This window comes from Daphnia carinata, chromosome 7, assembly GCF_022539665.2.
Source record: "Daphnia carinata strain CSIRO-1 chromosome 7, CSIRO_AGI_Dcar_HiC_V3, whole genome shotgun sequence".
Classification (NCBI taxonomy): Eukaryota; Metazoa; Arthropoda; class Branchiopoda; order Diplostraca; family Daphniidae; genus Daphnia; species Daphnia carinata.
Window position 1 is genome coordinate 5571361 of NC_081337.1, and position 13219 is coordinate 5584579.

The 13219-nt window shown below is 41.0% G+C and overlaps 3 protein-coding genes across 5 annotated transcripts; all 3 read right to left on the reverse strand.

Moving 5' to 3' along the window:
• Nucleotides 1-480: 480 nt before the first annotated feature.
• Nucleotides 481-4802, reverse strand: LOC130699357 (equilibrative nucleoside transporter 1-like). The gene is made up of 10 exons (XM_057521702.2): nucleotides 4412-4802; nucleotides 3501-3666; nucleotides 3031-3112; nucleotides 2823-2962; nucleotides 2335-2480; nucleotides 2187-2272; nucleotides 1974-2120; nucleotides 1714-1894; nucleotides 1525-1646; nucleotides 481-1444 (listed from the first exon to the last, which is right to left on the reverse strand). The coding sequence occupies exons 1-10, from the start codon at nucleotides 4449-4451 to the stop codon at nucleotides 1115-1117; spliced, it is 1440 nt and encodes a 479-aa protein (XP_057377685.1). The 5' UTR covers nucleotides 4452-4802; the 3' UTR covers nucleotides 481-1114.
• Nucleotides 4803-5251: 449 nt separating this feature from the next.
• On the reverse strand, nucleotides 5252-10043 carry LOC130699338 (catenin alpha-like). 3 transcript variants are annotated; one of them, XM_057521675.2, is made up of 7 exons: nucleotides 9793-10043; nucleotides 9434-9607; nucleotides 8512-8926; nucleotides 8232-8455; nucleotides 7954-8166; nucleotides 7589-7894; nucleotides 5252-7519 (listed from the first exon to the last, which is right to left on the reverse strand). In XM_057521675.2, exons 2-7 carry the CDS (start codon nucleotides 9575-9577, stop codon nucleotides 6038-6040), a joined length of 2784 nt encoding a protein of 927 aa, XP_057377658.1. In that variant the 5' UTR covers nucleotides 9578-9607; nucleotides 9793-10043; the 3' UTR covers nucleotides 5252-6037. The 3 variants fall into 3 exon arrangements, with proteins under 3 accessions (XP_057377658.1, XP_057377659.1, XP_059352046.1); XM_057521676.2 differs by lacking the exon at nucleotides 9434-9607 and adding an exon at nucleotides 9103-9275 and having other exon boundaries at nucleotides 9793-10042; XM_059496063.1 differs by lacking the exon at nucleotides 9793-10043 and adding an exon at nucleotides 9103-9275 and having other exon boundaries at nucleotides 9434-9566.
• Nucleotides 10044-10287: 244 nt separating this feature from the next.
• Nucleotides 10288-12997, reverse strand: LOC130699347 (malonyl-CoA decarboxylase, mitochondrial-like). Its single transcript, XM_057521689.2, has 9 exons — nucleotides 12787-12997; nucleotides 12376-12710; nucleotides 12165-12305; nucleotides 11880-12020; nucleotides 11361-11810; nucleotides 10926-11289; nucleotides 10827-10864; nucleotides 10655-10722; nucleotides 10288-10591 (listed from the first exon to the last, which is right to left on the reverse strand). The coding sequence occupies exons 1-9, from the start codon at nucleotides 12863-12865 to the stop codon at nucleotides 10462-10464; spliced, it is 1746 nt and encodes a 581-aa protein (XP_057377672.1). The 5' UTR covers nucleotides 12866-12997; the 3' UTR covers nucleotides 10288-10461.
• Nucleotides 12998-13219: the final 222 nt, after the last annotated feature.

Sequence of the window (13219 nt, forward strand, 5' to 3'; positions counted from 1 at the left end):
TGACTGTAAGTCTACGTTATTTAGATGTAACAAATGGACAGTTGTATTTAAAAAAAAAAAAAAAAGATTTCCTTTGGGCTTATTTTGTCAGATTATTTTTCGAACTTATTTTGCCATACTTTTCCGAATTGTCCGCGCATTCAGTTCGGGTTTGTTCACATGTATGGTCGTTCTCGAATTCTTAAACGCTAAACGAATCCAGTGTTCAGTCTAAGCATAGGGGAAGTATAGCGTGACACATGAGGTCCAAGACCACTGTCCTAGAAAACTAGCTGCTTTTTATCTGACTAGAACGGTTATATCAATATCGAAATACACAATACTGTCAAATATTACCAGCTTTTTGATAATTACCAAACACTAATTAAGAAACGAAGAAAATATTGCCGGCTGGATGAATGAGGAATGTGTCCCCTTGTGAAAATGTGTATGCAGATACAATCCGCACATGAATACAGAGAAATAAAACACGTTAGAAACATTGGACCACTGAAATATTCATTACTATAAGGACATTGAACATCGACTTAAGAAAGGAAAGAAGAAAAAAAGCAATGTACGCAATGAGGTCCACTCCGATTGGTGACTGAAGGGTACCAAAAAATCTCACGAAGGGGCAGCTGTTATGATGGCAGCTTGCACGAAACCCGTGGTCAAAATCACTAATTGATTTTGAAATAAAAATCTAGCACGACTGCTGGAGGAAGCAGTGCAAACGTTATGGTTGGGGAGAAATAAACGTAAACAAAAAATTTGAAAGGGCAGTAGCTTCTCGTCCTCCAAGTGCCGTGAATGCACCAATTTACCTTGAGCCAGAAAGCAAAACAATAAATTAGTTCAAGGAAACGAGAAAATCAATTGTCAACGGAAAAATGCGAGTGAACTGGACTAGTTGCACAGCAGTTCGACGATTGCACTGAACATTTGACTGCGCATTCCCATTTGTCCCCACAACTCTTCCAAAACAGAAAGAGAAATAAAGAATCGTACCTAGGGTTTCACTAAATAACACGAACAAAATTTCAAAAGTATGAGTAAACTAGTGGGCTAGAAAAAGTCTTGAAGCTCCTGCGCCCATTCTTTTTTTTTTACCAGAAAGAAGAAATGTGGTCGATTAGAAAGAAATCGATTCGACAAGAATGGGCATAATTAACGAGAAATTGATGCCACCAAAAATGCCAGTAATCAGGCAAGCGGCTCCAAACATGCCAGCCGTAGCTGCATATTCGGGTTCGACAGTTCGTGGGCAATACATCATGGCTAGTGAAGAATAGTATCCGCTTGTGACACCCAAAAAAATGCCACCGATCCAGTATGCCCAATCATTTGCGATAAGAACCGGTAATGCTCGCGTTACGCCCAACGGTTGGTAGTTGCACAGCAAGAAGAATGGAACGAATAAGATTCGCAACACGACTGGGATCCACAAAAAACGCGGTCCTGGCTGCAATAATAACATATAGAGATGGTGTTCATTAACTACAACCACATCAAGCAGCTTAGAAAGGTTTTTTCTTTACATACCCAAGTGAAAAGTCCAGGTAACATGTTTCCAACCATTGCAAAAAAGTTAAAGCTCAGAAAACAGCAAACAGCCACGAAATACCTCTGCGGAATGATGAAATCCTCATCAACCATTTTGATATCTGGTGAAATGAAAACAGATTTAGATTAATCCTTTTGAAAGGTTAAAAATATTTACAAAACACTAACCAGAGTAAACTGCAGGAAAGATGGAAAGTGTAACGAAGAATACGAGGAAAACGTTGAGACATTGCGGATAGCATTTCTTGAAAATTATCCAATAGGGTGTGCGGGCTTTGATACCACCTGAGGCAACACTCTTTTCTTGTTCTTGCCGCTTAATGCGTTGATCGTTATAACGGTAGAACCTCTGAATGAAAGAAAATAGAGAACAAAAAATGATTCAAGTTTGATGCTACAGGTATGATCTTTTGAATGAAGATTAGTACGTTGAGAGGTAAGGCGAAGAAAGAGTCGAAACAGGCCAACAGAATAAAGAGGGCAGCGATGAAATAGTAAATAGCCGAGGTACGGGCATTGGGAGCCAGAGCTAAAGAGATGACGTTGATGACGGCCGTAAAAGTTCCACTGATATTCTAATGTGAGATGAAAAAATTGAACCTTGGTCGCAATACACAATGTCATTTTACTATAAAACTTACAGAACCAAGGACGACCGCTCCGGTATATTTAAAGGGTAGCTTGGCTGCCATACCATAAACGGTATTTTGGTATATTCCTCCAGCCACTGTTGGTACCAAATCACTATTGATCTACATAAGGTTCACCCGGAATATTGTTGTAACTTACTATTTAGTATGACGACGGATCCCATGGTAGTCCAAAAAAACACTCCTGGCCACTGAGACGAGTCCAACATAGCCAAAACAACGGTCAGAACGAAAATAGCCACTTCTACCAGAATGCCTCCAATGATTCGCGTACTAAAACTTCCTCTGTAAAAAAAATTAAATAAACAAATCAACAATAAGAAGAGAAATTACAAACAGAATTGGTTACTGATGCTTATAATATTGCATTTTTTTATATTTTTTTGTAGTATCGATTTTGAGAATTTTTTGTTTGCTTATAGGCACGGATGTAAGGAAAGACGCCCGACAAATTTAAAAACCATGGTTTTATCAGTAAACAACCACGAGCACTGTTAAAAATTCCCCAAATGATGAATTCCTTATCAGCTGCCAAACATTGACCTTGAAATCGTAAGCGTCTTGCCTAATCTAGCTTCAAGCACCCAGAGCAATTCTCAAAATTAGAAATGTTAATTACTTGCATACCCAATTTGGATGAAAATGTTTAACCAGTTGAATATGACATTGGGCACCTGGGAAGCAAAGCCAAGGAATTGTAGAAAGTTGGCAGCATACGTGAGATTTTGGCCTGTATATTCTTGGCCAAGTTTATAAACGACGAAGTACTATAGCGTAAAACAACGTGAATGAACGATTCATGAAATTACGTCAACTACTGAATTCTAAAACTCACATCTTTCGCGGTAATAAACATATTCCAGGGCATTAATGTCCCTATCCCGTGGAGTATAAATGTGAGGTACACCAAATTCCATCTGAAAAAAAGGAAAGAAAAACAAAAAAGTGAATATTTAGACTTTCATAACATCAGTCCACGCAGTCCCGCACTTGCGCACAAATCTGTGTAATGTAATACGTGTGAAAATGATATTTCCGTGGTTGCTGTACACTTCAGTACTATGAAACCTTCGGAATGAACTAACATAGAGTGGCATCATCCGTGAGCATTTCTTGACAGCTGTTGCGGGATAAAACCGCAGCTGTGCAACAAAGGACGGAAACTGCAGAAACGTGAATAAAGCGAAGAATCGCTTATTGAATCAAGTGCCGTGCATTGTTGTGAAGGTTAGATTTTTTAATGAAACAAAGATGGTATCTCGAACAGTTAACAAAGAATGCTCTACGCAACGCATAAGTTATCACCGATCGGGTGGTGGATCCATGTCCAAAGCGGCTTTATCCAGATCAGATTCTAGCCCCCTCAGATTCAGTTCAGCCGCCGGTAGATTCCGGTCTTCCCAGCTGGGCGTTAACTTGACCGATTCAGGTCCGCTCTCCAGGAATGGACGCTTCTCAGCCGCTGTTGCATCTGTAAAAAAATAACAATGAAAATTTAGCGAGAAAAAAAACGAGTAAAAAGGCATGCGTCGATTCTATGAAGCCGGCATATACTTTCACAACTGAAAAAGGAGGGCGCCCAAATACTGACACGTGTGGCAAACATCTGACCATATTCGTAATAAACTCTCTCTTCTGAATGTAAACAAACCACTCCGATTAAGCTTGTTCACAAATAAGTGTACAAATACGGGAAAAGAAACAAAGATATTAAATTGCCGACGCAGGGTGGTGAGTGCAGTTCCTGTTTAGGCCCAGATAGTTAAAAATACAGGACTATGCCTGGTCTAGATCACATGACTGTCCCTCTTGCCTAGTGGCGGAAATGTTGCCTCCCCAACAATATGTGAGCCTTGTCACCGTATCGAATAATCAAGAAGTAGATAATCCAATACATGAATAAAAGCTGGGAAGTCCTTATAATGAACTATTTATATAATAGGGCTGGAAAAAAAGATCTAATAGAGGGTTCAAATGGAATCTACTCCGAGCACATTTACAGCTTCGTTTTAACCTCATTAGCTATCGAGAGTTTCGGCGGTTCGTTGCTGTACACACGCATACGTTCAGTTTGGGGGGAGGAGGGTGGCCCAAAGTAGGGTGCGTTACTTTTTCTTACCAAACATGATAGTCAACAGAAAGAAACACGTTTTCGACTTGGATTTAAAAAAATTAAGTCTAGAGGCAAGGGATAATGTAAAACTTAACAACTGTACCGTTATTGACAACATCGTCGTTCACGTTCACCTTCCCCATTTTGCTGGTAGGACTGACGGTAGCGAAGCAAACACTATCGGTAGCAGCCGATCAAAGTTCAAAAGTCGTTGCTTGATCAAGCAATCGATCGAACGTGTTATTCAACTGATTGGAAAGTCACAGCGACCAACACGAAATGAGATCTTTGCATGGAGTGATATTTGTCTGGCTCATGGCCCAGTCCATGCTTGGGTTGTAACTAAAGAAAGAGGGAGACAAAATGGAATGGCAGACATGCAGCGCCATGGGTGAGATCTAGGCTTCAACTTTTGTGGGCGTGTTCTACAAATGCCGCCAGGTCTTTTGACTGCGCGTGTGAAACCATTCCACGGACCTCTAGCGGAAGTTAAATAATACATTTCCTGCTCTCCAAATTACTTCCTTGGATGACGATAACATACAAGCCAAGAGTGAACGGACACTACTTGTTCGGTGTGCCTCGCCTTACAACAGAACATTCCTCATACAAACGTGTTAAGAAATACGTTTCACAATCTGCTTATCGATGATTGGTCGTATCAGTGGATTTGAAAGGATATGATAATTTTTTTGTAAGATCGCATTGCTTGATGGCGACCAGATCATTTTACGGTGGTCTCGGATTGATAACTTGTCAGCAAGTTGGATGTGCTCAAATATCGCTGACTAAAACAAAAATTGAAACAACGGCGATACACATGATAACGTTGCAGTAACCAGTAATTCACAATTCTAATTGAAAATGGATAGTACTAACGACGATTTCCTTTATCTGAGTAAATCCTTCTGTGGCAAAACTTGACCATTAATAAAATTAGTAATTTTCTTTTAACCGTGTATGAAATTAGGACACCAATATTAAACGACACGAACGGAGAAAAAAGTGGTTTGGAAAAAAGTTCTCCCATTGATATGATGTCAAGGTTGAGGAAGGGACAATAATAAAGGAGCGTTCAAAATAGAGTAAAAATACTTGAACAGTTGTTTGGGGGAATTGTCACGCAAGGTTTTGTTGCTAAATTCGAAGGAATGGATATAATTAAGTCTCTGTGAATCGAATGGTGGCCGCTTTCAATATGGAGAGGAGGGACTAAACTATTTATGGGGTGTTCCTATCAGTTTTCCAAAACCGAAATAATAATACAGGAATTGTTCTCGTAAAGTCAATTAAGGATATACGCAAATGATGGGGAAAAAAGTATGTAAAAATAGATGCGCGAAGACGAATAGAAGGAAACGACCGTACCAGCTTTGGCTTTTTGTTTCATAAGCATTGAGCCATGATTTTGGTTATACGACTATCTAAAGATTTGTAATCTTACATTTTCCGGGAAAAATTTGAAAGCGACGAAAGATTACAACTACGATTTTTAGCTTTTGCCGCCAACGAAATATCCGACGAAACCAGGTCCGTCTTTCACATGAAAATTCAACTGACTTAAAGGTGAAAATGGGAAGTTGTCGGTAATGCTGATTTACGGCAAAAAAAAAAAAATAAAATAAAACAAAGAAATGCTCTTGACGGAGAACCACTACTAACCAAAGAGAACTGGACGTTTAATGAGCCTTATTTTTAAACTGCGCATCTATTTTTAGTTTTTTTTTTTCTAAACACTTTCGGCAGGACTTTGGAATTCGCTGAGGACCTTGATGGGGGCGATGTGTTTCTTCTGCGATGCACGCCGAACTTTGGCTCTAACCTCTTCAGGCTTCTCGCGACGAACTAATGGCTTCTTTTCGGGTGCTTTCATCTTCCATACAACGATAGGCGAAGCAACGGTACTCTGGTGACGAGTGTACTTTGTAGAAGCTACGTAAGAGGCTTTGACAGTAAGGACGACTGCGTTCATCAAGTTTTTAGCTGCCTGGATTAGTGATGTAGCGCTGTCCAAGCCAGAAACGATCAGCTCGCCACTGATGTTCTGTACGTCGGCCTTAACCTTGGAGGTGATGTTCAGTTGATGGCAGTAAAGGGCAATACGTTGCAAATATGCTAGCAAATCTTGTTTGGTCGATGACTCGGGGCACTGGTCGGCAATCAAACGAGCAAATTTGTCCAACTTGGTTCCAGCCTCGGAAATTTTCTTGGCAGCATTGATGACGTCCATTGTCGTCTTGAGAGGTCCGCGACCTCGAGTGAAATCTGTCATTTCCATCATGATCATGCACATGTGTTTCGCCAGTACAATAATATCGTTGCCAGAGTCGTCCCATTTAGATACTTCTCGATCAAATTTAAGTTTTTCCGTACGGAAGTATTCCACCTGTTGGGCAATCTTCGCCTTATCTTCTTCCTTAAGCTTTCGCATGGCTTCGCGAGCTGTGGTAATTCCACTAATATCTGGATACTCATCCACCATATAATCAAGGGTGTGGTTGCTCGATTTGCTGCGAGTGTCGATGGTGTATTGCTCATCCAATTCCACTTCTTCTGGATCTAGTTCTTCGTCAGCGCGGTTCATCAAGACGGCACGGCGAACTTCACGAACACCGTCGTAAACCAAGCGAGAAGCGTCGATAAATTCGTTTTCGTCAACATCACGAGGAGGGTTGCTCGAAAGTGCGTCAACAGCCATTTCAACCTTTTGGGCAAAATTGGGCATGACCTGGTCACGCAAAACTTTAACAGCTTCCAGTACACGTTCTGTGTAAATGCCTGGTTCGTAATTGTCCATTTCAGCCGTGACAACGTTGGCCACGCGGGATGCTCTACCGCGAATGGCACCTGCCGTCCTGTCAAGTGAATCTGGATCACCTTCTTGGAGGGCGAGGACGCATTTGTTGACATCTTCTAGAATATGATTTTCCGAGACGGCCAAGAAATCGTCAATAGTAGTAATGTCGTCGACAGCATCGGTCAAAATGCGCACTTGATTCTCCCAGGCATCGCGGAAAATATCCATATTTTCTTGTGCTACACGAGAGCGCGGGCGAGCTGCCAGAATACGAGCAGCGTTGATGACTTGTGGGCAAAGTGCCTCTATCTGGGAAGCGGCATATCGAACCATTTTCACACCGTCTTCATTGCCCGACATAGAACATGCTAGGTTAGCCACTTCAACCAATTTATTGGCATGCTCGAGGAAGACCTGCAACGCACGGATAAAGAGAATGCTATAAGATTTTCTTGAAGGCAAAGTTAAAAAAAAAAAAAATACCTGAGAATATTCGTCCACTTCCTTCTCGTTGCCAGATTTAGCTGCCTCGATCAATACCAATAGTGGTACATTGGTCTCTAAAAAGGAATCCGAGACATGGTCAACCACTGCCTTACGCAACTGACGGCGCAGATCACGAGTTTTGCGACACATGTGATCAAGTGCACGATCCAATCCTTCACTGCGATCTTTTTTGCCCATATTTGACATGTATTCACTGAGAAGGTCTTGAAGTGCTTGGCGCACTGCATTGCATTCTGCTACGATACGTTCACGTCGATCATCGCGAGTACAGGACGAATCCGCCTACGTCGGAGAAAAAGCTGTTCAAACTGAAAACGAATTTTGTACTAGCATTTACATACCATCAACGCGGCGCCGCTGATTATACTCTCAAGTCTTTCTTCTAACGAGGGTCGGGTACGGATTTCGCTGTAAGCCAATGGATCCATAATAATTCGTTCGTCGAAGTCATCAAGGGCGGCAGCCAATTCTCCTGGGCCATCGTACGGCATTTGAACAGCCGGATTCCCAACGGTGCTTTTGCCTTGTGCTACATCGGATATGGCGCTAACAGCCTGCATTTTTTTTTTAAATCATGAAAAATCCATTGGAAAGATATTTTGTCAAAACTTTTACTTACCTGGCACACTTGTTTTAAGACATAGTCCCTGTTTGCTTTTGCTGCCGCTAGTTCAGGGTGACGAACAAACGCCTTTGAAGCTGTCAATAGCATCATAGAATGCTTCTTCAGGACGGCTCGGGCAGCAGCCAAATCATCTCTTAGAGCCGGATCTTTCAGCTCTTGCTGGCGACGAGCGGCTTGTGCCATTAGTTCAGAAGCATTTCGGCCAAACATACGCATACCTGTAACAATGACTCGTTTTTTAACATGACTTTTATAACATTTTCAATGAGGCAACCTTCTTCTAATTCAGCTTGACTCGAAGCTCCACGTAAACGTTCAAGGTCTTCTTCAACTACTCGAAGAGATTTGAGTAGACGGTGGACATCTACCATATCCGCTAGGATTAAAAGACGAGTTACAGCGGATAACAAGTTACGGGCTGCTCGAACCATGTTCCCACGCTTTAACGAGGAGCATGGGTCTTCAGCAAATTCACGTGAAGCCACACTCATGGTCTCGCCCGTTTTTCGAACTTCGTCGACTGCTGCTAACATTTCTTGCTGAATATCTGGATTTTCATACGCAATTTGCTCACCCCGTTCGATGAAATTGCCTGTTGCTTTTTCTACAGCAGCTACAAGTACGTGAGCCCTTTTCGAACGACCTTTTTTCTTCTTAGAAGAGCCTTTTGTGTTAACTAGGGTCGTAACCTGGTAGAAAAACGAGATTCGCATTAGATTTCGGCACACGCGAGAAATGGGTACTCTACTGAAAAGGGGAAGCAAAGCATGCAAAAGCTACAAAATAATAAGATGTTTACAGTACCTTAGTCTACAATGCATAAGATTAAATTTGCATAAATAGTCGGTAGAGAAAAAGATTTCACCTGGATGACCAATGGCTCCAACGTGCGTTCGACAGAACGCGTCTTTATTTCCAAGTTTTTGGGATCCCATTTAAGAGTAATGGGAGCCAAGTCTTGGCTATTTGAATTGTTTTGCATTGCAGAAACTATTCAGTTGTTTGATGGCAATACACTGTCTACAGCAACACAAGATACTAGAAATATGAAAACAAAACAAAAAGAAATCAAAAGATGCATGCATCAATCAAACAAAAACTTAACATAGAAAAAACATGCCAAAAACAAACAAATGATGCAGCACAACCTAACAACGTTCCCCTACACATCCAGAGGCTTTTGGTGATGTTGCTACCTGAATCACTAATGGTTCCAAAGTTCGTTCCACAGAAGTAGTACGAATTTCAAGGTTTTTGGGATCCCATTTCAAAGCTGCAGGCCCATGAGCCTGTGTTGGGATTCCCATGTAGTCCAAACCTGGAACTGGCATCACAGGCATCTCAAGTTGAAGAATACTTACAGTATTGTTCTTACAAAAAGATCAAGTTCGAACACAAAAATCAAAGTTATGTCCAGTTTCTGGGGAACGTAGTTATGTTATATGAATATCTGCACATAACTCAACAGTAATTATTCTTATAAAACACTTGATGAGTCATCAACGAATTTGGACTAATCAAATGTACTGCATGTATATTTACATTGATAGTTTACCTTTATCAGGACTTTCAGCAGGCAATGGAAGGTTTTGAAGTACAACCAAGGTACTCGTTCGACTGTTACAAGAAAACTGCAGCGGCACAAAAATTCCCAGTTAATGGCTATGTATGACGAGACGAAGCTGTGTTACGACAGCCTTCCTGTTGGTCGAGAAATGTGTCAGTTCCGGTCTAACGAAATTTCAGAAAGCCACTCCCAGCATTCAAGCGTTATCAGCCCGTATTGCAAGGAAAATACTGAATAGGGCAAGTGGCAGGAGGAAAAACACTACTCAGTCTTTATATTTCACAGACCAGGCCACCAGGGGGCATCAAACGCGACAGACGGAAAATTGCCTTGGCCTGGCCAGCCTGGCGGCTTCCCAGGCTAACTCATTAAAAGATTAATTATTATCTATGTGTTCAGTGGATTCAGCGTTCAATAGAACAAAATAAGTTGGTGCGAAAAAAATGTTTCATCAGATCTTGAAAGAAACAGTCTTGCGCGAACTTTAAACACAAACTGAATATACAATATATTTGAGATACGATTATAAAATATATACACGAAAATTTGGAAATCTTGGTTTGAGGGTAACCATGGATTACCAAATACGTAATTGCCTGAGCAACTGAAATGCTTCCAGGCTAGCCTTCAGCGCAAAGCGCTTGAAGAGTGCATTAATCACAGATGAGAAAGTTGATTGGTGGATTGACTGGAAACGCCTGACAAAAGACGGATTTGCTCTGATGACTCTATATGCTGCTTTTCTGCATACAGTTGACTGTTTTTTTCGCAAGACTCCACATAATACCTAACAAAATTAAGCAGGCTCTAATTATTAGAAATCCAGAATTCAGTTTAGTACTATGCATACCTGTAGTTCATCATCAAGCCAAATGAATTTTTCAGGCCTCTGGGCGAAAGATCCGCAGCCCAATTCAACTGAAAGAAAATAAATTTGTCACGCTCGGAATACTTGAGTGTATAAACAATGTAACAACACAAACAATATTATTTGTACATAAGTTGAAAATTTGTTAACTTACTCTCCACATTATTGCTCCATTCCGCAAATGAAAGTTGGCTAACGAGATAAAATTTTATTAGATGATACTACCGGCAAAAGGAAAAACCGTACGACTTACCAACACTATCCAATGCAAAGCCTCGCCTCTTCTCCACAAACAGGTAATTCGCACATAGGCGCATTAAAGGATGCTTCAACAATGCGGCTTTAGCTTCTTCTCGCATCCAAGAACTATCGACTAATAAGTTACGAAGCAGTCCAAGCGGATTTTCTTTTGTGCTGTTGATTAATTGTTGCGCCGATCCCCAATCAAAGTCCGTTAAAACTGTTTTGCGGCCACGCTCAGTCTCACGTAACTGTTGAAGGAGCCACGACCGGAAACCAGGAATGGGCGATAGTGTTGAATGCTGCTGTAGGGAAGGTATTTCTGATTGTAATGCGCGAAGCGCTCGTTTGATCAGAGACTGACCTAAATCTATCCCCTAGAAAACAAAAAAGTTAGCTGCATGTACCAGGAGATAAAAATAAGATATGGAAAAAGTGGGTTGCTTACTGCGAGGCCTTTTTGAGTTGAGCTGATGCTGTAAAATATGGCGGTGTTTACACGATTAACATCTTCATCGTCTGCCAAAGTCGAAGTATCTGTCTCAGAATCAACCGAATGACTCACATTCCGTGTGATAATTGAATGAATATTGTCAGATATTTCGTTTGTCAACGCAACGTGTAAAATGGCTAGCGGTCGCTTCGGTAATGCAGGATGCAAAAGAATGAAACAACGTCGATAAGGACCAAGACGTTTTTTGAGATCTGACCAGCTTCGCACGGGATGAACAGCTTCACCTTCTGAAACGTGTTGTAGGAGACTGCCTGGAGAAGACCATGTAACTCTGTCCAGTTGTAGCATGTCGATTCCGAAGCACGGAGCAATTAAATCACGAATTGCGTTACTCATGGACCTCAAAACTACTACGTTAGTTGCATCTGCTATTTCAACTTGTTCCTAATGTGACAATGAAAAACATTGCAATCAGGTGATCCTTATTTTGTTTCTCTTTGAATAAAGTAATACCAGTATATCTGCACGTATATCAATCAGAAATTTTATCCCGCCTTCTTGACGAGCCAAATTGGACAACAACCAATTCTGATCAACTGCCAGTGTACTACGCAAGTTATCTTCAGCTTTGATCAACGCCTCGTCACCCTTTTCCTGACAAAGAAACAAAATAGAGTATATTATTAGATTTCCTTGTCTGCTGCTACTACTATAATGTCGTACTCAACGACCCCAGTTGACGTCATTGACAAACAACTGTATTGGCGCACACACATACAATTAAAAACATCAATTTACCTGTGCAGTTAGATATTTCTTTACAGAGTTCATTGTAGCATTTTGTTTGCCACTCCATATTAAAGCAAATTGATTCAGAATAAGTTTTTTCTCAGAATGTTGCAATGTCCGATATAGATCACAAAAGACATGTGCCTTTTTCTGAACACAAAACCAGAAAATTATTACAAAACTAATTGAATTATTACATGAAGGAGCACTCAAAATTTACCTCCACTACTAAGCTACTGCTATTTTTTGATTCTTGTAACTCCATAAGAGCTTTTGATGCCAGTTCAAAAAGATCTTTTTGAATGAGAATACTTGCTGTTTGTATCTGTGGGTTACATGGAGAATAAGTAGAGAAGGCAGCTACTGCTGCCACTTGCATGTTGTTAAGGCTCATTAGCACAACACTAAGATGACTATTCAATGGATTCTTCATTAAATCACGGCTTCTTGTATTTGTTGCAGATGATGTTAGTTGAGTCCTACTCCTAAAGATTGCTAGCTTAGGATATATTAAAGCAATACGACTCATTGCTGTTCCTTCCTGGTTCAAAGCCGCTGCGTGAATGGAAAATAATACCTCCGTTGTGGACTTTATAAGGCGGCAGTTGTAAACGAAGCACGAGACGTATACCTTTTTTTGGTCGACCTTGGAACCATATATTGCGCTGCAAGGTTTTGGCTGCGATTACTACCTGAATTTTCGAATTCATTCTCGTACATTGAGCTGAAGGATTTTACCTCTCAATCGGTGTTTACCCAAAGAAAACAATGATAATATTCTTTGGGAATTTCCTTTACGAAGCACGAGATAACTTGGGTTATTACTGTCTGCATCCAAACAGACGTCACACACCCCCTCACACCCACAAGCCCAGGCGACTGTTTTTGTCGTAATATTCACGTTGCAGCTATAGGTCATTGAGTGCGTCTGGCAGCCTGCCAAAAGGTGGGCCTGGTGCCTGATGCTACAATATGTATATTGTAACAATTTCCCTCAGCATACGAAGGCATTTTCACATTATTTTCACATTACCAATTTTCAAACAAAGATCTCCGTATGCTTA

Bases quoted from the DNA above. Each gene is read 5' to 3' on its own strand.
- LOC130699338 (XM_057521675.2), bottom strand. From the start codon at position 9,577: ATGCCTGTGATGCCAGTTCCAGGTTTGGACTACATGGGAATCCCAACA. The intron at 8,167-8,231 runs GTAAGTAAAAGT...AAAAAAATGCAG, and splicing joins TCTTAAAACAAGTGTGCCAG to GCTGTTAGCGCCATATCCGA. The intron at 7,520-7,588 runs GTATTTTTTTTT...CGTGCGTTGCAG, and splicing joins AAGTGGACGAATATTCTCAG to GTCTTCCTCGAGCATGCCAA.
- LOC130699347 (XM_057521689.2), bottom strand. From the start codon at position 12,865: ATGAATTCGAAAATTCAGGTAGTAATCGCAGCCAAAACCTTGCAGCGC. The intron at 10,865-10,925 runs GTAAGTCGTACG...TTATCTCGTTAG, and splicing joins CTTTGCATTGGATAGTGTTG to CCAACTTTCATTTGCGGAAT. The intron at 10,723-10,826 runs GTAAGTTAACAA...ATTTTCTTTCAG, and splicing joins ATGGAGCAATAATGTGGAGA to TTGAATTGGGCTGCGGATCT.
- LOC130699357 (XM_057521702.2), bottom strand. From the start codon at position 4,451: ATGGGGAAGGTGAACGTGAACGACGATGTTGTCAATAACG. The intron at 2,121-2,186 runs GTAAGTTTTATA...ATCTCACATTAG, and splicing joins GAGCGGTCGTCCTTGGTTCT to AATATCAGTGGAACTTTTAC. The intron at 1,445-1,524 runs GTATGTAAAGAA...TTATTATTGCAG, and splicing joins TACCTGGACTTTTCACTTGG to CCAGGACCGCGTTTTTTGTG.